Source organism: Schistosoma mansoni, chromosome 5 (assembly GCF_000237925.1).
Source record: "Schistosoma mansoni strain Puerto Rico chromosome 5, complete genome".
Classification (NCBI taxonomy): domain Eukaryota; kingdom Metazoa; phylum Platyhelminthes; class Trematoda; order Strigeidida; family Schistosomatidae; genus Schistosoma; species Schistosoma mansoni.
This window is the reverse complement of record NC_031499.1, coordinates 7,697,047-7,721,141: the sequence shown is the minus strand read 5'-3', so window position 1 is coordinate 7,721,141 and position 24,095 is coordinate 7,697,047. Positions and strand designations below refer to the sequence as shown.

At 37.0% G+C, this 24,095-nt stretch overlaps 3 protein-coding genes across 4 annotated transcripts; 2 read left to right on the top strand and 1 right to left on the bottom strand.

Annotated features, from left to right (window-relative positions):
* The first annotated feature begins 279 nt into the window (after positions 1–279).
* Smp_040080 (hypothetical protein) lies at positions 280–13,202 on the top strand. Its single transcript, XM_018797785.1, has 7 exons — positions 280–449; positions 487–554; positions 596–862; positions 2,694–2,894; positions 3,829–4,062; positions 6,423–6,835; positions 12,929–13,202. The coding sequence occupies exons 2-7, from the start codon at positions 489–491 to the stop codon at positions 13,131–13,133; spliced, it is 1,386 nt and encodes a 461-aa protein (XP_018652793.1). The 5' UTR covers positions 280–449; positions 487–488; the 3' UTR covers positions 13,134–13,202.
* A 4,299-nt stretch (positions 13,203–17,501) lies between these two features.
* Smp_144010.1 (putative cytochrome C oxidase polypeptide vib) lies at positions 17,502–18,193 on the bottom strand (the record flags this gene model as incomplete). 2 transcript variants are annotated; one of them, XM_018797783.1, is made up of 4 exons in its annotated part: positions 18,009–18,193; positions 17,910–17,974; positions 17,758–17,872; positions 17,502–17,718 (listed from the first exon to the last, which is right to left on the bottom strand). In XM_018797783.1, the coding sequence occupies exons 1-4, from the start codon at positions 18,057–18,059 to the stop codon at positions 17,665–17,667; spliced, it is 285 nt and encodes a 94-aa protein (XP_018652791.1). In that variant the 5' UTR covers positions 18,060–18,193. The 2 variants fall into 2 exon arrangements, with proteins under 2 accessions (XP_018652791.1, XP_018652792.1); XM_018797784.1 differs by having other exon boundaries at positions 17,665–17,718; positions 17,758–17,974.
* Positions 18,194–21,975: 3,782 nt separating this feature from the next.
* Positions 21,976–22,567, top strand: Smp_144000 (putative cytochrome C oxidase polypeptide vib). Its single transcript, XM_018797782.1, has 4 exons — positions 21,976–22,060; positions 22,095–22,159; positions 22,197–22,311; positions 22,351–22,567. The coding sequence occupies exons 1-4, from the start codon at positions 22,010–22,012 to the stop codon at positions 22,402–22,404; spliced, it is 285 nt and encodes a 94-aa protein (XP_018652790.1). The 5' UTR covers positions 21,976–22,009; the 3' UTR covers positions 22,405–22,567.
* The last annotated feature ends 1,528 nt before the right edge of the window (positions 22,568–24,095 follow it).

Here is a 24,095-nt window from a genome sequence, read left to right as displayed (position 1 = left end):
CTATACGTAAAATAGTAGTTTTACACCATCCGCTCTTCAAGTAGTCTACGTTGATATAGTTCAGCTGACCGATATACCATTGGAATATTGCTCAGATAACATCGTACAAAGAATGTTACTGCTACGACTTAATCAATTTCTGCTCAAGCACCTTTTACATTATAGATTATACCTTGTTCTAAATTACTCTTACTCCGAAATTGTTTTCTGTTCAAGCACTTTATACATATTATAAGTGTTTTTCATTTAGGTAGTTGAGTTATTTTCAGACAATCTACTGGTGTTCTTAAAATTTCTTAAAACTAACATGGAGTACAATAAGCTAGTAGTTCACATAACAACTGGTGGAGCTTTTTTGGATTTCTTTTTAGAAAGTCGCACCTATCTAAATTTTTAAAAACTGTTGAGCAACCTTGTCTATCATACTAGTCGTACTAGCGTGTCATCAAGTAAGTTTTGAAACTATTTCCTAACATTTCACTACAGCCATGTCAAATTTTATCATTGTGATCTGTATATTTGCTTTTACTTATGTTGTAGAAGGTTCTTGGAATGTAAGTTTATATTTCAACATTTATTTATAATACACATTCAGGTTACTATAAATCACAATCCAAATTGTAATCTTTCGAAAGAATGTGACAAATATGATGTGATATACATTAATGGACGTAATTTAACATCTTCAGTACATGTGTTTATAACAGCATCAGAACGCTTTTCTCTCCCATCAATTTTGATCATTCACAGTTCATCAGCTGAAGCTAATCCTGTAATAGAATGGGATCATTTAAATGTTTCTTCTGGAAAAAGATTAACTGTCGGTAATGTGACCCAGTCATATGCTCTTGTATTTTATAAAGTAAGTTTGCACTTAATAAACTCTCAGTACTATGCTTCGGTTTGGGCATCCTGGTAGTATCACAGCCCTCACACAAATCAAATGAGATTTGTGTGGCGCATATGTATCTGGTGCCCCTTTGTACCAATATTTATGTTTCTAAATAAATAAATAATAAACTATGTCAGATATATCCCTTACGATATATATACGATCGGGTACTGGATTATTAGCAGTTATACAGTTATTTTGTTTTTATGACCTACTGATAACACTTAAAAATGATTCAAATGGGAGAGATTTATAAATCTCAGTATAGCTGTTGTAATTTGCAATGGCGAAGGTGCATACACTCTTTGTGTTCTACCAAATTCTAATCTTCTGAATTCTTCATGTCCGTATCCTTTTTCTCTTTCCAAATTTATTTCACTGTATTATACTCCTTCAATAACATTTTCAAACCCTTATCTTTCACATAATACTTATATTCTTACTACTTCTACCAATGTTGGATTTGAATCGACAACTTCATCTCTGTGCTAATGTGGTATGGCAACTCGAACTGATGTACGTACGTACGAAGTTCTACGTTATAACTGACTGACTGATAGCTGTTGTAATATTTATGACCTTGTTTATAAAAACAAATAAAATGTAGTTGTTTACTTTATCCTACTGATTATTTCTCCTAGTTTTCGGATATTGTGTTGGTAAAAATAAATCTTCATTTATGATACGTCGGAAGATAGCTGCAGTAATTCTAACGATATCCTAGTATCAGACACAACAGTTCTCTTATGATTATAATTCTCTTATGACTACTGTCAAAGACGAATCTTGTAAGGATTTATTGAGAGGTCTAAGGAGATTGATCTACATTGAAGTTAATTATTTACCGACTAAATCCAATGTTTATAAATTCTAAGAGTTAGCCTCCCTAACAGCTTAACGTAGAATATAAAGACATCACATGTTTCTGTCATAAGCTAACATTTAATCTTACAATTTATCAAATTTTGAATACCACCTATCTCTTATTCTCCTCTCTTGTTTTTCCCGAATTGTTAACTAAGGTCGATAGCGTTTATGAATTACTGTTGTGAAAATGTAATCCAAGTGAAGCTGTTCGGAATATTTTCTCTGCTCAGATTTCACCTCTGTATTCAGACATATGGTATCTAATTTTTACTATCCACAAAGTCTGATTTAGATATCCACGCTTTCTACACTCTTATTCAACGAGCTAGGCTAGTGAAAAGAATGATGCGTGACTAGTAAGCTTTGATCGGGAAACTAAATAATAAAGTACACGTATATTTGTCATTCTGACCTACACCAGATTATGTGGGCCGAAACCTTGACTAGGAACATAGTCGGTTTCCTTCAGTAACATAATCCACTTATAATTTGTTGCCCAACGCTTGACCTTGAGGTGACATCTGAGCACAGGCACATGATTTGCCTAAACTCTCCAACCATATCACAGTGAAGTCATTATTACTGGAGAAGACAAAAATAGACCCATTAATCAGACTCATTTTACTCAGTACGAGTTCGTGTACTTGTTTTTAGCGTTTGTAGGAGTGTCTGTGGTATAATACTAATTGGCTGCTCAAATCTAAGTAGGTCGAGCGATATTCTAACGTCGCAGTCTATTAGTCGTGAAATGCAAATGCTACAACCTCTGAGCATCCATTCCTTGTTGGGTTTTTACGAAGAATATTATCATAGCATATAAGCTTTACAATATTATAAATTATTCTGAACACGTTATAAAAAGTACCTCTTCTTTTATTCAGAGATATAATATTATATATATTCCATTTTACTTGTTTGTTTAAAAATCAACTAGATGCTTGAATATAATGATTTATCTGATGATGTAAACATGTCCATTTATCCTCGAAATGCTGATCAAATTCGAATACATCATTTAAATGAATATAACTGGAAGCGTAATTCAAACAACGATAGTTCATTATCCTTTGAAGATAATTTATTTGAAATCACATACAATGGAACTAGTCCAAAAATGACTTCACCATATGAGCAAGTTATTATTAAGGCAAGTTAAAAAAAATGATAGAACTCTAGTCTCAGTTTTGTTCTTTAATATATACAACATATTTGTTTTTACGTAAATTTTATTCGAACCATTGTATTGATTACGGTATTTGGGTCTATGTATGGCATATGTACATTTTATCAGTTTATGGGGTTATGAACCGTTATTGATTACAAAAATCTGTCACAACTCTATGTATCAACCACGTCTTAAATCAGCACAGGGCACACAAAAATCAACGAGACAAAACACAAAAGGGATTAATTGATTTCAATTACAGAGCATATCACTCAGCTTCAAACAACGTAGGACCTGACACTTGTGTATTAACTCAAGTTGTTACACCATGTCACACTTTATATGTAACTACATTCATATTCAATATCTATCGTTTCTCTGTATCAATCGTAAGAAAACGGATATAGTTGTTTGGTTATATACATATACTGATATACTACCGCGTTGGTTGAAATATAAACACTATATCCTCCGTCTGTTGCTCTGATTTATTGACCACGGTCTTTGATTGGAAATTATAACAGTGTTATAACATCCTTTTAGGCCTTCTCATACTACGTTGGATTTTTGACCCGGATCATCACTAAATAATACTATTGGACTTAATCTTTCTTACTACGCCGTTGTTGCCACAAGGACAGACAAGTGATGAATGCATTTAAGTCATGCCACCTAACATCTTCAACCATAGGTTAATCACGTAAACTCCAACCAGATAGTCTGTATCTACCTATACAGCTCAGATCAGTAGTCAGTAACTTCATGAACTGATGTCACATCCTAGTTTGGCTGCTCTTAGCTTCCTTCCAACCGAATTTTCACAATTGTTTCTATATTCATCTCCATTAGAGAAACTTATTATTTCAGTTGAAATTTGTTTTGTTTTTTTCTTCTAAAATTTCAGTTTCGAATAAGCAATACAACTCAACATCATAAAGATATGCCACATTTATTATTTAAACCTGGTTGGATTGTTCAATTTGATGTTTTATTTAATAATTTAACTAGTCATTTTAATCAAAGTCGATTTGGTTTACAATTAATGATGATGTCAAATTTAACTTTGGATCCAACTGAAGAATTTCGTAAAGAAGTTTTATTAAGTATTGATGATGAATTAACACCTGGAAATTTTGAGGTAATACATATATATATATTTTTTTCTTGAAACGAAAACCACATCATGTAAAAAATGTTCCTTTCCAGAAAGTAGAATGAATTTTATTATGTACACATTAGTGACTAAGTTTATGGGGTAATTTCTGATGTTCTAATGATGAAAAGGTTTGACTAGTGGAGTTCAGCTATGCATAGTGTGAGACAGTTGCTTTCCTCACCGATGACACTGGAAGATGATCGCGCTATTTTGCGGATTGATTAAAGTTAGAAATGTAAACCATTGAACGATTGGTCATTTATCTGAACGTTAAGTGCTCACCTAGAGGCTTAATGAAGGTCGTGAGTTCGTTTCCTTGTGGGGTCATTGTTATGATTTTATGTCCAGCTTTTATCACGTGATTGATTCATCAATCGGAATACGACTTGCTCAATCTTAACACTGTGCCGAAACAATGACGTTCGACCGGTATGAGCAACCTAGCGTCCTTATTGGTCCTTTATCCGTTTAGCCCTTCCAGTGGAGTCCAAAACACCAATTACAGCTTCGGCTATACGAATCATTTATTTCAAGCATACTCGGTTTATATACCAGTCAGATAGACAGACAGACCGCATCACACCATAAAATAAAAAATAATATTTGTACAAGATCAAGCCAGATGTGGCCGTGAACGTGCAAGACAGTAATCAATAAACTGAATATAATTTACGGACAGTAAATTGTATAATAATAATCCATAGGTCAAAATAAAGCTTATAGTGAGATGAACATAGATATACGCAATCTAATTACTCAATAGTTAAACAATAAGAATATATATAGAATAATCGTCCATTACCAGGTCCCGGAAGTTACCCGTACTTATGTTTTCTCAGGGATATAACAGTTATGAATGGTAATCTCTCATACTAAGACAATATAGCCGTTCATTTCTTCTTGGTTTACATTGATTGTCCAATTAGAGTCAGTCTATCAGGTAGATTATAAAAATTCATATTTATGTTTTTGGTCAAGTTTCGTTCTCTAAGCTAGATGATTTTGTTGTGAAGTTTTCATTGTTCTTCTGTATAACATCAGCACAAACTTCAGATAGAAGTGAAGTATTTGAATTTCACTGCAAATAATAAACGACGTATCTTTGTCATCCACCTGGGCTACAAAATTTCCCTGTCATCTTATATTTGTCTTCATGTGTTTATAAAAACTTAGTCATCAGATGTAGGATAGACATATCAACTCAATATTTTAATCCTATAAAAGTGTTCTAATCCAAGTGAATATGTTATATAGCAAGACAATAATAATAGAGCGTGACCGAACTGCCCAAGGGACAACTGTTTGGGGTCGGTCACACACGACCTTCCTGTGAGTAGTTTTGTGTTAGCTCCGTAATGTTGGGACCTTACCGCTGGAGACGGATATCCGTGGGATAAGACGTGGTGTGCATTTTAAAGGTCGACCTTTTCTAACCCCACCGCTCCTTGTGGAAAGGCAGCATCGCTGTTATGCTGGTTGTCTGTAGGAAACATCTTACTGCCGTCACACCTCTGTACAATCAGCAGTACGACTTCGCCTTCGGACCTTGAGTTTGCTGCTTTTAGTCTTACCGCTCTTCAACCGACCTGTCTGACATGGTTTTTTTATTTTATTTCAACACATAAATATTGGTACAAGGAAGCACCAGATACATATGCGCCTCACAAATCTCCTTTGATTTGTGTGAGGGCTGGGATACTGCTCAGGTGCCCAAACTGAGACAGGTTGTTTTCTTAAGGGGCCACACCCGGAGCCTTTGAAATGAAGGTCTAATCCACAAGGCAATGGAGCATCGTAAGGAGATGTAGTCCCATGGTAGCCGGTGACCAACGATTGATTCATACGCCATTTGTTCCCTCAGGATACTGGAGCCCATGTGCACCATTGGTTTGGAATCAGGGTTTTCCAACTCCCCTAGGTAGACTTTCTGTGTCCACCAACCTGGTTAAAGCGCCGGGTATTCGCTTTTCGTCCTCTCAATTTCGTAAACAACAGTGGTGCTACGAGAAGTCAGTGAGTAGGACTTCCCTGTCAGAGGTTATATATTCGCGTGGCCATGTGAGAGCATTTAGAGAGGGAGAGCGGACTCTCCCCACTCTCGACCGTACCAGGGCATTTGGGGGCTCTGGCATGGTAGGACCTTGAGGAACTATTGTTCCAGCCAGTATCGCTCGATTGGTTCATCACGACAGGCAATCCCAACCACCACGTCAAGGTAGCAGCAACGGTCTTGATTAGCATTTGAATATTAGTTAATTTATTGTTATCAATAAGTTTAATATTGCTATCATTCATTCAAATAATTCTTTATATATATATATACCTATTTTCTTAACAACTAGATGACCAATATTTTATTGGGTGAATCTGTATCTAAAATCAATAATAATAATAATAATCATACTAGTGAACAATATTTCAAGAATTCAACGAATCCATCAGCATTTATTCAAATTAAACCAGCTTGTTTTATTGATAATCATTTACGTACAGTTCAAAATAGTCGTAATGTTTATATTAGTAAACATCAAGATTTATTAGACAATAATAATAATGATAATATATCACAATTTGATCTAATTAATTATACATTTCCATCTATATTTTATGCGGATCGATTAAATGATCCTAGTAACAATCATAATAATAATAATAATAATAATAGTCAATTAAAACCTATTGGAATTCGTTTATTAAATGTATCATTTGGTACATCAACTGATGGATTTTATTCTAAATCAAAATTTATTGTTTGGTAAGTTAATCTTATTATTATTGAATTTTTTTCTCTTTATTATTTTTTAATATTTAGTTATTCATTAATAAAGGAATTTTTCGAGGAGATTTTAATAGTTGAGATCATTAGTCAAGTGAAGTAAGAACATCATGAAAAACCTGGAAGCATTGAACAGCCATTTCATCCTATTGTGGAACTGCTCAGTGGCAGTGTAGGAGGTATTAGATTGAATATATACTGATACGTTTATAGATTTCACGTTCGTGCAGTGATCAAGACCATTCTGAAAGACAAGAACAATTTTTTTTATAGCTTTTTCACTAATTTTTCACTTGTCTTCTTTACTGACAGCTGAATGTCTGTTGATAAACACGACTGGTTGAATTAACTGTTCATACAAATATCCATTAATCAGTTTTTCAGTAGATCTAGACTAAGAACTTCAAGATTTCGACGGTCAATTAGATAACACATTCTATTAAACTATAATTCTAATTGCGATTCACCAACGAGTTCCAAAATACAGCTTGATACATTCTTAGCACTTTTCTTGGGTGATTCTATTTACTGTCCACTACGTAGATCATTCGTTTATATATCAGATGTAGTGTTTATTTAAAGATGCGTTGGATTGCCGTTGTCTAGAACAGTAAAATACGTCCTCCAGATATCATAGTCTGCTACTATTTAGAGTGATTTCGATTTGAACTTCACTAGGTGTCGAGGAAGTCTACATTCCACCGTGATCTGGTTTTAATATTCGGTGGGCAGTGACCATTATGTCTCTGTCCGTTATGTATTTGACATATGTGCTTTCTAAATGGACATAGCAATATATAATACCAATTACTATACAACTAACTGGTAGAGCAGATTGTTAATTTTCAATCAGTCAATTTATTTTCGAATATTATTTGGCTTATAGATAGAATTCGTCACAGATTGATCTCATTTATCATGCGATTTAAAACCAGAAATGTATTAGATAATTTATTTCATACGGTACTACTCAACACTATGCAACTATAATGTAATTAAAGTAACTAAGTTGAATTCACAAGAGTACAATCAAAGTGTCAAAGGTTAAATGTTGGAACTGTTACGCCACAATGATATATGCCTAAAAGACCTTTGCTTAGTAAAATTTCAACTGACTGACTAACTATATCTTGTTTACAAACTGTTTCACAATGGTAAACGTGAGCTATTTTTCAGTCTTTGGATAAAAATTCAATTTTTTTTATTACAATGCATTACACCTAGTTTTTTTAATACATCATTTTAACAGTAATAGTACACATATTTATCTGTAAAACTGATCAATAACTGTAGGCTTTTAACCCTTGTTGTAGTGTTGCTATATATATGGTTTGAATAGTATTTTCTGGTTAGTGTTTTTTGGCGAGTTGGTTTTCTACGGGATGGGGTCGCTAACCCTATGCCCAACCCTCCTCCTTTATCCGGGTTTGGAACCTGCAGTAGCCCCCGAAGGGGCTACAGGTGGAGTTTCGCCGAATATCGGTGAATACTAAATAATAGTTTAAGATTCCTCAACAATGGGGATACATTGAAGAATTATTATAAATTCAAGATTTTTTCAGTGTTTACAGGCTTGAATGCTTGAGATGTGATTCTATCCCTTCAAATGCAGAATATCGCCTCATGACAGCTGCGTTCACGTCTAAATTAATTACAGGAGTTGAAGTAGTCAAGTGCATCAACCAGTCAGCTACAACCACTTCACTTGTCTTAGGGTCTCATCAGCCTTGATGGGTCTTGGAAAGGTTCGGCATGGAATCAGGAAGCTCGACTGACGTTTTGTGACTTGAATCGCTTGTGGCGTAGGCAAGATATCCGGTTGCAAACCGAAGGACGAGATAGTTATGTATCACTTCGCCTCGTTCTACTTTATGGGTGTAAGACATGGCTTTTAATATAGAATATTTATAGGTTACTATTTATTAGTCCTAGGTGTCTTCGGAGTATTGCTTGTGTATTTTTGAACTACAGAGTGAGGAATACATAGGTTAGGCGCAGGATATTAGGCAAGGATGTCAAATTGACTGGCTAGTTAGTGAATCTTCATCAATAGAGGTGGTTGGAACATGTGCTACGTATTGCTAACCAAAACCTACCCCTTGAGAACTGATTCCCGAAATTTTATACCTGTTTCTTTATTTAATACCTAATTTTCCTTACTACCACTTCCGGATACATCTTGATATAATTTTATCGCAATGTGCTTTGTGGTATGGCGTTTTGAACTGATGCACACGTGTCAGGCCTTACTGATAAGTCTTGCTAATTGAACGCTATACTCAAATCCTAAGCTAGTCTCGTAATCCAAAAGCTAATTCTACACAGTGACTTGAACACGAGACAAAAGGCGCAAAATATGCGAGAAGCACTTTACTGCAAAGGTTCATTAAGTACAGGAAATATAGGTTTTTCAATAGTATTTTAGAAGTCCTTGGGTTTTCCTGAAAATTCTAGATTGCTACTAAACATAGTGGCAGTGTAATAATCAGCCAATCGGAACCTCTACATGTGACTTTTCATTTTCGTGATGTTTCTAGCAAAACTTCCCGTCAAACGCTGACTGGTTAAAATGCTTCTCAATGTTTCCTGAGCCTTTATTTGTCTATTCCGAGTAATTTTCAGGATCGCCCCAACACCTACATTGAGTATGACCGACTGAATTAGTGTCAAAGAAATTATCTTTGTTGATTATTTTGAGCTATAATGTGAGTTCTTGCCGCCTGGTGTCCTTCGGACACTATACTTCAACCACCTTCTGTATTAAAACAAGAATTGAAAGTAAGCAATGTATATTCCAATGAATCCGAATAATACAATATACAGTAATGATGGCATTATTGTTCATATAAGGATCTTCTCGTCCACTAGTGCTGATTCACTGAAAAATTGAACAATCAACATGTATTGATTCGAGCCTAGCTAGAATATTCAATAGTCAAAACTTTGTCAGTCTAACATATTGTTTGGTATTGTAATCGAAATGTTCCATGTTACAGTGACTAGATTTGGTCAACAAAAGATAACTCAAATTTTAAATGAATACTTAGTGGTTAATTGTACCTGCCATTCATATCTGTTATCTGTTTACACAATATTATTCTGTGGTGAAAATTGCTGCTTGATTTGTAACAAATGATTCATATCATTATTATAGGGCTTTTACAGAGATTGCTGAATTTCTATAGTTTGCATATCGTGTTTAGTAGTAACTAGTTTTGGGATTTTTAAAAAAACGCCATAGCCACATCATGTGTGAAACATTGGTCCACCAGTGGTACTGGAAAATAGTTTTACAGTATCGCGAATTGATTGAAGTTAAAAATGTAAATCATTCGATGCTTATTCAGTGGTATTAAGGTTAAACTCATGTCCTTAAGATCTGATGGTCCCAGATTCGGTCTTCTTTGTCGAGGACTGCTGAGTAGCCCCATACTAAAATGAAGCAACTGTCTAGTTTTTCCTGGTTTTCAGTGATGGTGTAAGGTTGGTTTGTGATGCAAGCTGCAAGATTATTTATGATCATGCATATCCATCCAAGTTGAATTTTTGGAAATAAATTTATTGGTGCATCACCTAACTCTCGCTCCACACATGATTGCTTAAAACAATTAGAAGTCCCTACTCCGATGCTAGTCGTTAGTACACTATACAGCTGCTCTGAATGAAAATAGTTGCTTTTATTAGTAATAAAACGCGGATTTATTATGATGAATAATTTAAGATTTTTGGATCGACTGTATAGATGAGTGTACATCTTGCGATTTACCTAAAATATATGTAATTCCATTACAAAGAAAGATAGAAGTGGGGTTGAATAAAATAGTTGCATTTATATTTACTAGTCTCATAGTCTGAATAAGGACATAGAGCATACGATCACTTAACTAATATGGATCCAATACGATTTAGAGGACAGTTTGCTTGTTTTAATACACACTAGATATGAGGTGAAACCAGTTGGGAAATCACCATATAGCATAAAATATTTGTCTTTGGTCCCAGATCATAACTTCCCAACAGCGTGTACTTGCAATCCTACAAACTATCAAGTTCCGAAGGACATTTATGTCCAGTGATCGGAACGTTCCTAAATTAAGATCTCTTGAACATACTCCTGAGCCGTTGAGAAAAATCCACATCATCCTAATGGTGCCTTTGGATAATCATCTTTCATTTGGAGAGCGAAAACTACCGTGGTGTAACGTTTGGTCTGAATAAGTAGGATAATCTAGTTAGTTACTAGACCGAAGGTCGCATATTAACAACCAGTGCTTATTATCCAAGCTTATTGTCTTGATCAAAGTCATATACTGACACGGTGGATCCCTAAATAGTTTACATAAACAGTGTAAAAGTCAGTGGTCCAGAGGTCTTTAAACACGGTGGTCCAATTTTAACAATTAGGTTGACTAATATTTTAGCTAAAATCCGGGAGTTGGACGTAATCCCATCCGACTGGTCACAATAAGAAGGGGCCGAAATCATCCTGTGATAACCATAGAGGGATTAGTTTGAATAATATAGCATCTAGAATATTAGCCTCAGTAATTATCGGACGCCAAAGATTCGTGAACTCCAAACACGAGAAAATCAGGTTGGCTTCAGACCTGGTCGTGGTTGTATCGACCACATATTCACTATTCGTCAGGTTTTAGAACTTAGGCATGCTTATCAGCGTCCGACAATGATAGTTTTTCTTGACTTGAAAGCAGCATTTGACTGTAGACCAAGAGGTTCTGTGGCATCGTCTGTCATTGAAAGGTGTACCTCAAAAGTACATAAACGTTGTGAAGGCGAGAGCTTATGGCGAACTGTCATCTGATTTTACAACCTCAAGTGGTGTCCGACAAGATTGTCCACTATCCCCATTTTTGTTTAACTTCATTATAGACCTGTTGCTGGAAATAACACTCTCGTCGACTGAATTTCCAGGGACTGATCTCCTACCAGGGGCTCCACTTATCGACTTAGAATACGCAGGTGACATAGTCCTGTTTGGTGATGACGCTGGTAAAATGCAGTCTTTTTATAGCACTGAATGACAATACAAGGACGTTTGGGATGTGTTTCTCTCCCTCTAAATGCAAGTGTTTGCTCCAAGACTGCCTTGCGTCAATACCTGAGCTAAGGATAGGGAGTGAAGTAGTCGAACGCATCGAGAACTTCACTTATCTTGGAAGTCTGATCAGCCCTAATGGGTTGGTGTCTGACGAAATCTCAGCACAGATTCAAAAAGCTCGTTTGGTTTTTGCCAACCTGCGAAGACGAGGTATCCGTCTACCAATCAATGGACAAGCATACTGTGCAGCAATTCGCTATGTTCTACTTTACGGTTGCGAGTACAAGATACTCGTAAGTTACTAGTATTTGACCACAGATGCCTTAGAAATATTGCTCGCATCTGCTGGGTTCACCGGGTAAGTAATAGTGAGGTTAGACACATGGTATTAGGGAATGATGGTAAATCAGTTGATGAGGTTGTGAATCTTCATCGACTGAAATGGTTAGGCTACATATTACGCATGCCTGAACATCAATTACCACGACGCGCTATGCTGACTAGTATTGGCGATGGTTGGAAGAGTTAGGAGCGGCCAAACTAAAACGTGGCATCAGTGCTTGAAGTCACTAACTTCTAGTCTGAGCCATGTTGGTAAATGCAGACTACTTGGTTGGCGTCCACCTGACTATCGTAACCAATGGTTGGAGACTCTAGGTGACATGGCTCAGAATCGATCACAATGGAGTAAGTGTATACACTTTTCCTTTAAACTATGAGATTAAACTTTATAACATTCTTTCTTCCTGCTTTATATACTTATACGCAATCTTTCTTCTATATATTACTAACATCGATGTGACTACTTCTATGAATTCGGTGTTCATGTTGTTGTGCTAATGAGGTATGGCAACTTGAACTGATGCATATATATGCCTGGTCCTACGTTTTAGCTGACTGACTGAGTGTTCACTTTGTCCTTGCGTACTCATTGAATAAATTATGCATTCTGTTTTAAAGTTTCATTATTTATTGCAAATATTTAAACCCAGTACTTTTTTTGCTTTCCCAAGGACTGCATCGTTTGGTCTAGGCAATCCGCCTACTGATAATCTATCTTCCTTATTGATTGGATTAATTATATTCTCGATGTTGATCATTGTTAGCTCTGTAGTTTTAGGCATTCTACTTGTAGTTGTTTTACGTCGAAGCACTACTGTTATCAATAATGACAGACAACCGATTCTTAGTCATTTTGTTAATGATCCTATCGCTTAGATTGAATTTTAGCCCTTTTATATCTTGTCCACATTTTTGTTATTCCGTGGGGAGAGGCAGGGTGTGGCAAACAAAAAACTGAAGAAAAAACTACAAATTCCATGAAGTGTTGATTACTATTATTTGATTCTTCTATAATTTTTTTCATTGTTGATTGTGTTCTTTTGTGTTAATTCATTCGTGCCTTTATGATATGCGGGAATCCACATTATATATTTCTGTGATTTGCATTGAGAAAATACTGATCACTGTCCTGTGTTATCTAGATAATTGTGGCTGAGAAATGGGCTATACAAAATTAAAGAAATAATTAACCGAAATCAGGTAACGAGAAAAGGCAGGGATCAATCACAAATGAGTATGAATTTCATGGAAAACAGAATAAATCGATAAATGGAATAGGGCTGATATCAAGGTTTATAAATACATACACTCTACTGGGACTATCTGTAATCACTGATTATTACTACCACGCAGACTCAAGGGAGAAATTTTGATCCCTTTAGGTATAGCCACGACTAACGACCAGTGGTTTGATTGTATTATACTTGGAATGCCTGCCCTTAGCTTTTTTCAAAACACAGATGGCGGTTAGTGGATAATACAGATTTTAGCCACCATAGTCGATAAACATTATTCTATAGACGGATTCGCCATTTCTGTGAAGTACTATACATTTAACCCTAGGGACTACTACAATTGCTAAGTCGTTCAACAATAAAGGGCAAAACAAGCATGACATCGGCCAATACTCAACGGCCGACCAGATGTAAATATCTCAAATTCACACGGTTAGTTGCTGCATAAATAGCTCAGCGGTAACGCTTCAAACAGTAATGTGATTTTAAATTCGATGCGGAGAATCCTTCTTCAAGATTATGGGCACACATTGTCGAGTAATCTCAGCCAGCACGAAACCTAAGTCGACACCGTCCCCAATGGATTAACTCCATGATACCAATCTGAAGTTTTCTCACATATTTAAAGCGAAAATTGATTATGCGAGCGATTGTTGGTTCTATATGATAAATATCCTTATTCTGGTCAGGTCGGTAAATTCTTATTCAAGATGCAAACCCACAAAAGTCAAGTTATTGACTATTTGCAAAATAGAAAATTAATGATTTAATCTGGCTCTAGAGAGGTGTTCTATACTAGTACATAATCGCTTCTGAGTCAAAATACCTTATATGCAATACCATTCTAGCTGTTAAAATCAAATTAGGTGTAGGTTTTCTCAATAGAAAATCCGAAAGCTCAATGACTAATGAGCAACCATTCATCTAATCATCGTAGCTAAATTTATCTGTAACCTTTTTTTAAGGTGTGGTGTAATTTTTAAAATAGAAAGTTATCATATGCAACTGTATAGCTTGCTAGTTGGTTTAGAGATTGCTCTTAGAAGCAAACTAGTTTCAAAGGTCAATATATGGGGCCAGATCACTACAGCTTTCGTGTAAACTATTAGATATATGTGAACTGCTATACTCAAGTGCAAAACAGGGACAAAATGCAGTTCATTTGCTGTTCGAACCAGTTGTGTAATGATTCATGGAACTGATATACAAACCACGTTTAGCTTAATTCATTTCAGTAAACGGAATACACAGATTAAGTGAGGAAGATTGGTTCAGCGAAGGGGTTTCTTTTCGGCGAATTTATTTTCAGAGCTGTACAATCGCAAATATATGTACCATTTTTTCAGGATGATAATAATTACAATAATAAACTTCTGTTAGACATGGTGATAGTGAAGTAGTATAAACAAAGGTATTAAAAAAGATTTTATTTTGAAACGGGGACTAATAATCGTTTGATTGTCAATGGCTTAAATATTCATGAAAAAATAGGGGAATTATCATTGGGAAAGGATAGTCCAGTATGATAAAATGTTGAAACCGAGATAAAATAGGATCCGAGAAACAAATAAACCAGATAGAGGTAGAAGGTTTAAGGAGATGGGAGCAAATAGCTACAAAGGAAGAGGATGAAGAAAAAAAGTAACAATGACTTTGTCAATAGCAAAGACTAGTTGTCATTCAGATGTGGAGCAATTAAGTGTTATGGTAGCCATCCCGACCGGTATGAGTTATATCTTGATATGTTGGGTTAGTCTGTTGTGATGACCCAATCGAGTTGGGGCACTCATGCTAGATGTGTCGTTTGAATAGTACCACCAAGAACAGCAACTTAAGGTCTGAGGATAATGCTACACTCCCAACCTTACGGAGTTATGACGGCATTAAGATATTCCCTCAAAATAACTAGCAACTGCAGCGATCCTGCCTGTTCACACCTTAACCCAAAGATTCCCGTTTTCGAACGACAAATATGGAGCTAGCGCATCAGATCCCTCATGAAATAACCCTTCGACGGGGCAACCAGTAAGTGAGAATCTTCCTCCATACCTTAATCAACTCTTGAGATCCTGCTGATTGTGGTAACTAATTACAGGATTCGTTTGAACCTGATTACTAGAGTCTATGTACTTGAATGTAGTAGGTGACTGACCTATTACTTTATCACATATTTGGGCTCGTTTTCTCATTGAGCTAAGGTTTCCCAAGGTTCCTAAAACCTAGTGTCAGTTTCCTCACCTGCATTGTCATGTGTTTATTCACAGGTCAATAAACTTTTTTAAGCTAAGTTAATAGTAAGTTATCGTTGAGGCTCGTTACAATCATAGTGAACAGAGCACCATGTCCCCATGAACAAAGTTTTAGCATAACAAGTTATGAACTAATTTACACCTGTAATACGCACCAGAGATGTGTAATCGCGGTCACGGTGCCTAACTAATGATCGCATATATAAGATTCGTTGTACGTAATAAGATTCATGACAGAGTAGATGTAGGATTACTTGACCGCATCAGTAGTCCCAAGCAAAATAGCCTTCTATTAGTATTCATTCGGAAACTCTATTTCAGACACTGGAAAGATGCATTCTTAGGATAAGCTGTACAGCTTTCTGCCAAAAATCAAAAACAATTTTTGACATTGGCGCACAAGTTTGTTGAGTGCTCAACAAAGCACTTATGAAGCTTTCTAGGGAAATTGTAACACTAACAGGTTACTGCGTAACTGGGCAGTTATCCTCAGTACTCCATAACAGTTATTAAGAAAGTCATGACTGCACTTATTAGGACATTTTCCTGTTGAGATTACTTAGTATTTCTGTCTTTTAATTCTCCATAGAAATGTAACTTGAAGTCACAAGCACACAACTGCATCGGCATTTTCAGTAGAGTATATGACTGAACGAGTATACTTAATCAGATCCCATTAACAGAATCTAGCACTTGTCATTATCCTTACAGGCAATACCGATTTTAGCCGATGATATGAACACGGGGATCCATAATTATCACGGGCGGATGTACTTTCATGTCGACTATTTTAGCGCCCACTTCAGGGCAGTTAAATAATCTATAAACTTGCTTTCCTTCGAAAAATTCCCAGCGTTTTTGCGTCACAGTCTATTCAGTGACTAGTTAGTTGAATGCAACGTAGAACCAGAGATATATGGGCTGGTAATTATTTATTAACTGAACAATTAACGTATAGTTGAAATGCCGCGAAGTACCAACATATAACTATTAGTACAACTGAATAAATAATTTTAGAGTAGAATACTAATTCTATCTGCTGCTTAAAATATGCCAAAACACCACAAGTTGTGAATATGAATAAACTCACGTTTCTACGGACTTGCTACACACATGTTTGTGAGATACAACCATAAGATCTCAGCTTCTTTGAGGTAGAGAATATTAGTATTCAAACACTTCACGAGCTTTCTTTAGAACCTCAGTTTCTAAGTTTTTCGTAATCCTTTGTTTGTTTTACTAATCCATATTTTCTTGAATCAATTCTAAAGTGCACAATCTCACTATTTTGGAAAGATTCTGGAGTTTTCCACAAACTTTGGGGATTTCGTGTCGTTTCACCAACGTAGGGGGATCGAATGCCTAGGCTTTCCTACTGTCATCAATGCTGTTATTGATTTGCTACTCCGAGATTTCCCTGAAACCAAATGTTACTGTGCCGATGGGGTATGGGGGCTTGAACTGATTTAAGCATGCCAGGTTCTACGTTGCAACTGACTAATTACCGTGTGAACATAAATTTGCTTTTCAAAACATGGGGAGCACATAGACATAAGATATCGACCTATGGGATAAGAACTATAATCTTGAAATCTACTTATATACTCTGAATGCCGTAATGAAAGCTGAACAAACTATATCAGTAACTACAAGAACACTTTAGCGAAACAAGTTGAGATCGCTCAGTAATAAAGTCAATACAGTTCAATCTCAGGATTACTTGATGACTGAATACTTTCGCCAAGTTTAAAATACTATTTCAGAATAAGCTTGTAATTAAAAACGGAATAATTCACAAGTCAGATAGTTGTTTCGGAAAAGTATCTGTTTGCTAATATATTTCAATAACCATGCTACCTTTATCTGTTGAACAAACAAGGGATACAACGGCTTCTGAAACTAACACGAGGTGATACAGATAGCCTATATCTTGTACGGAAGTACATTGTTTTCTACTTCTCTTTCCCACTTCTCGATCTGATGGAAGTGATTTGAATATATCAAGATTAAACATACCCATGATGATGGACAAAGTAATTGTGCTGTTCGCATAAAGTAATTGCAAGCCTTGTATTCCTCTCCATATATTCGCTTACAGCGCTGAAAATCTACAAAGTTTTGCACACATTTGCTTTGGTACGTTAGGATACTAACACGATCATACTTACGGAGTTTGGTTGGTATTTGGAAATCTAGAATCATATGGAACGATTTTCATCCATTCAAAATCACCCTGTGCTTACAATAATTACTTGAATTGGCACTACCGTTTCCAATGACTCGCGACAATTATCCTTGAATTCGTCATAGCTGATCATTGTTCAAAGTCCGCGCAAATTATTTATGTTCAATATCGAAGAAAGGGCAAATGGTTGAGGATGGCATAGAAGAAGCTTTCGCTTAACGGGCTTCCTTGTCTAATAGCAGTGGATCACCAATACCTACAAGTAAGAACCTAGATATACTAACGATAACAGAGGAAAGAAAAGAATTTGGTAAATCAAAATAATATGTTATCCTTAGTCATTAAGAATAAGTCAAGTTTCCTCTTTAAGGACTTCTGGGAAGTCGCTTGGACTAGCTCAGTCGGCAGCGAATTCCAGCATTTGACAACTCTCACGGAGTAGAATATGTGTCTACGGTCCGTTCTGCTATGTTGAGTCTCCAGTTTCTGGGTGTTACCACTTGGGTTAGTGTTGTGGCTAAGCTTAAGTAGATGTTTAAGGGGATGACCAGAAGTATTATGGATACTGTAAGTCATAAGAAGGTCACCTCTAAGACGCCTATACTCTAACGGGTAAAGGCTGTTTCTCCAAAGAGTGGCCGACTTCACATTTTCGAATAATCCCAGATCCTCAGTGAGGTTGGAGTACCGATCTTCGGTAGAGTTTTCACCTTCAATAAATATACGCTCCGCGAAGTTGACTCTAGAAACATTGAAGTCCCCTAAAATCAGGATATGAGAGAATCCGAGATGCATGGGGCGGATTAATCCTTCCAGCGTACGATTGTCGTACTCGATGTCAGCACTGTGCTTCCTGTAGATGACCCCAACTAGAAACCTTGTGGTGGTAGACAAACGTACTGAGAACCATACGGATTCATGGAGATTGAGAAATTCTTGGTCGTGAAGTTGGTGTGCCTCCAGGCGCGATCGTATGTACAGGGCTACCCTCCACTCCTGTCTTTCTGTCGTTGTGAAACAAAGACATCCCACATATTGCTAGCTCCTGATCCATAAACTGAAAACATACCCAAGTTTCAGATATTCCTATTAGATAAGGATTATCAGAGTTGTCAAGTTCACATAGCTCGTCCATTTTATTTGGTAAACTCCCTGTGTTCATGTATAAGCAGTTTATGTTTTCAGTTTGAAACGCGTGAGCTTCCCCCTATTTGTCTGTAAGAGCCTTACGTGAATGAACAGGTGGCCTACCTGTACAGACCTGAAGTCGTATGCGAAGTATGACGAAAACGCCTTTCAAGCAAACCTTGCACGGGTAATATTGAAGCGCACTTTTGGCCAGTTTGACGGTAGAACTTTCCACATAATCTTGAACAGTTTTATTCGTCCTCATGTAGAGAACGGAAACATAATATTTCCTCCCTCTCTCCAAAAGGATAATGACACTCTGGAACGTATCCAATGTCGAGCCACGAAATCAGTTCGGGGACTCAAATTCAAACCTTATGAAGAGCGCCTCCAATCAATTAGCCTTTACCCGTTAGAGTATAGGCGTCTTAGAGGTGACCTTCTTATGACTTACAGTATCCATAATACTTCTGGTCATCCCCTTAAACATCTACTTAAGCTTAGCCACAACACTAACCCAAGTGGTAACACCCAGAAACTGGAGACTCAACATAGCAGAACGGACCGTAGACACATATTCTACTCCGTGAGAGTTGTCAAATGCTGGAATTCGCTGCCGACTGAGCTAGTCCAAGCGACTTCCCAGAAGTCCTTAAAGAGGAAACTTGACTTATTCTTAATGACTAAGGATAACATATTATTTTGATTTACCAAATTCTTTTCTTTCCTCTGTTATCGTTAGTATATCTAGGTTCTTACTTGTAGGTATTGGTGATCCACTGCTATTAGACAAGGAAGCCCGTTAAGCGAAAGCTTCTTCTATGCCGTCTTCAACCATCTGAACCATTTGACTAGGGCAATCATATTACTCAGCGAAACTACAGCGTCTGGTTGCACATAACACATACCCACCTAAAATCTTACTTTCTGAGTCTGTTTTAGGTAGTTGATCTGATATCTGTGCATGCCTCGGGGAACAAACCTTTGCAGTTGTCGTACTGCATATCAGATGTTAAACCGAAATGGCATTCAGGTCGTTTTCATGGATTTTTCATGACTTCATTGATATCAACTCTCTTATAAATACAAGCAGAGTGCCTGGGACCGTTAATAGAAACATAGTACACTAAAACGGGCAAAAGTGGATACAAACGGGTTACGATATGTTGAAACTAGCCTTTACGTGAGAAACTAAAAAAAGCTGAATAAATATCACCTGCACACGTTCAATCTTCCCACACTGATAGGAACGTGCATGACTTAAGTAACGTAACACTACGTCCATCAGACATGTACTGCGGAACCTTAGTTCAATGAAGACGTGTTGCTACGAGTCGCTTTGACCTTCCCTAAGTATGTGGTAGGATTGTTGTCCTCCTAACATATTTTCCACTGTGCATGGTTTAATTACGGTGATATTTATAGGTTTGTATTTCTCGACCGGCGTTTTCAGTCCTGATTTATATTTCGGGTCAACATACTTTACCTTCCAGGTTTCGGGACATGGATCTCCCTTCAAGGATATTGTAAGTATTTCCAGTGTTAATGTTCGAATGTTTAGTTCCGCCGTTTGTAGAAAATCGATGGGATGCATCTACATCAGAACTTGCACTCGGATTAAGGATTTTGATGGCAGCGCGTATGTTATTAAGATCAAAGTTAATGGTACTAGAATTAATTTTGTTGGTGAACGTGAGATTAATATATACAGTAATGAGCAATTTCAGTGCGAAGCGGAAGCGCACACGCCTAGACCTGAAAAGTGGTGAACTATGCCCGCGAATGTTGAGGCCATAGGGAATTCTGATGGAATGCTTTAGCAATCCTGACGTGAAAGTCTGTCATATAATGTGAGTTATGGGGGGAAAACTAATTAAACCGACTAGTAGCTGGTTCCCTCCAAAATTTCTCTGAGGTTAGCTAGCATCCTGAGAAGTAAACAGTAAAAATGTGGTTTTATTTCGACAACATTTCGTCGTCCTTCTCTTTCAAGAAAGCGTTCGCTATAATAATCCAAAGAAGTGGGTGAACGAGTTCAACCTAATAAGCAATGCGAAATTTGTAGCATCTTGATTTTGTAGACTTCACCATACGCTTGAGAGATTTGGGACAAAGTTTGAGAGTTCCTTCAGTAATCTAGGATGTAATCCATTGGGTCCCACAGATTTCTTTAGTGATCACAATACACGGAGTGTGGATTGTTGGATTCACTTGCAACCGATGAATGAGTCTTCACGGTACCGATATTGCTGAAGTAGTCTAACAATAATTGAACTTCATTTTAGTCCTCTTCTCATAGAGACAGAGTGTCACCATCTACACAGAATCCAGGGTTGCCACCTCTCCTTTTAATCCTTTGGTTCGTGTCCCGAAATGAGCGCGTTGTGCATTCTACAAACTCATTGACAGGTTCTTCTTTATGTAGATTTCTGTATTTGAGTAAAATGGACACACAATCGTTTCTAGGCTCCCGATATCAAGACTGCCCCAACAGTATCTGGTAAACTTAAGTTCTCTTGAATTCTTTATCATTTAAAAAAGAGAATACAGACCACCTCATCTAACCATGATTGGGTGTTTTATGATTTCCTTCCTATCGTCTAAGCTACGTGAGACGATTTAACATTTGCACAAAATATCCCAAAAAATATTGAGGGATCCCGATTCTATCACTCAATCAACTAAAGATAGTACATTTATATTTCTTGTAAATTTGTTTCTCAAACTCTTGCTATGCTACTGAGTGAGTTCATATCATGAGTTACTAAAAGGTCACTACTGTTATTAAATAAAATGCAATGTGCTTCAGTTTATGGAAGGAATATGGCGAGAATGATATCGTCCTTCAACTACCTAGATGCATATATCAAGGAACAAAAACTTCATTATTTCTGTAAAGCAAAGTCCCCTCTTTATGCAATATCAAACAGAATTAACTTGAGTGGACTTTGAACAATGATCAGCTACGACGAATTCAAGGATAATTGTCGCGAGTCATTGGAAACGGTAGTGCCAATTCAAGTAATTATTGTAAGCACAGGGTGATTTTGAATGGATGAAAATCGTTCCATATGATTCTAGATTTCCAAATACCAACCAAACTCCGTAAGTATGATCGTGTTAGTATCCTAACGTACCAAAGCAAATGTGTGCAAAACTTTGTAGATTTTCAGCGCTGTAAGCGAATATATGGAGAGGAATACAAGGCTTGCAATTACTTTATGCGAACAGCACAATTACTTTGTCCATCATCATGGGTATGTTTAATCTTGATATATTCAAATCACTTCCATCAGATCGAGAAGTGGGAAAGAGAAGTAGAAAACAATGTACTTCCGTACAAGATATAGGCTATCTGTATCACCTCGTGTTAGTTTCAGAAGCCGTTGTATCCCTTGTTTGTTCAACAGATAAAGGTAGCATGGTTATTGAAATATATTAGCAAACAGATACTTTTCCGAAACAACTATCTGACTTGTGAATTATTCCGTTTTTAATTACAAGCTTATTCTGAAATAGTATTTTAAACTTGGCGAAAGTATTCAGTCATCAAGTAATCCTGAGATTGAACTGTATTGACTTTATTACTGAGCGATCTCAACTTGTTTCGCTAAAGTGTTCTTGTAGTTACTGGTATAGTTTGTTCAGCTTTTATTACCACAATGGTTGAAATCGCCTTCATTTGGTATTTTGATCAGAAGTTCTTTCCAATCTGTTGGTGCTTCTTCATCTTAAATCTTACTGGAGAGAATGTGGAGTACATTTGCAGTTAGTGCTACATCTGCTTTCAGTTCCTCTGCTGGAATGTTGTGTGATCCTTTCGCTTTGTCGCTCTTGATTTTCTGACGGCCATGCTGATCTCTTCAATTGTTGGTGGACCAACATTGTACTGAGAGGTCCATGGGTGCTGCTTCGATGTTGGGTGGGTTCAATGGGGCTGGTCGATTCAGGAGTTCCTTTAAGTGCTCTACCCACCTGTTTCGCTATTCTTCAATGTTGGTGATTACTCTGCCATCCTTGCTTTTCACTGATGGTTCCGGTTTACGATAATTTCAAGTGATTTTCTTTGTTGTATTATACAATTGTCTAATGTTTCCTTCACTTGCAGCTATTTCCACCGTCATTGCTAAATCTTCCACAAATTTACGTTTGTCGGTTCTGATGTTCCTTTTCACTTGCTTGTTTTCTTCTGTGTGCTCCGCTTGTGCCTTAGCTTTTTCTGCTCATGTTCGGCTGGTATTGATTGCTTCCTTCTTGTTCCTCCTTTCTTCAATCTTATCCACTGTACCAACAGTGATCCTTTCCTTGCGATGGTGCTTCTCGTGGCCCAGAACCTCCTGACATGTTGAAGTGATGGCCTATTTTATCCATTTTCAGTTGCTCTCTATAGTAGTTCCCTCTCCATTGTGTAGATCATGAAAGGCCTGGAACCTGTTGCTGAGGGCTATCTTGAATTCGTGGAGTTTGTCAGTATCCCGAAGAAAAGTCGTATTAAACTTTTGTGATGTCCGTCTGGTTGTCCAGTGCTTCTTAAGTTTAAATTTCATCTTTGCGACCAGAAAGTGATGATCTGATGCTATATCAGTTCCTCTCCTGGTTCTCACATCCTCCATCGTCCTCCTGAACTGTTTGTTGATGCAGATATGGTCTATTTGGTTTTGTGTAGTGTTATCCGGTGAAGTTCATGTGGTTTTGTGAATACGTTTGTGTAGGAATATAATGTCGCCTATGATCAGTTTATTGAAGGCACATAGGTGTGCAAATCTCTCACCATTTTCGTTCCTTTCTCCCGATCCATGTCGTCCCGTGACGTCCTCGTATCCAGTGTTGCCCATTCCGACCTTGGCATTTAAATCTCCCATCAGAATGGTCAGGTACATTGTTGGGCACTTCTCGACGATTGACTGCAGCCTATTGTAGAATTAGTCCTTAACGTCTTCATCGTAGTCGTTGGTAGATGCATAGCATTGGATGAGGTTCATAGTACTTTGTTTCCTTATTAACAAATTGCACTTTATTTTAAGGAAAGAAGACTAGACGC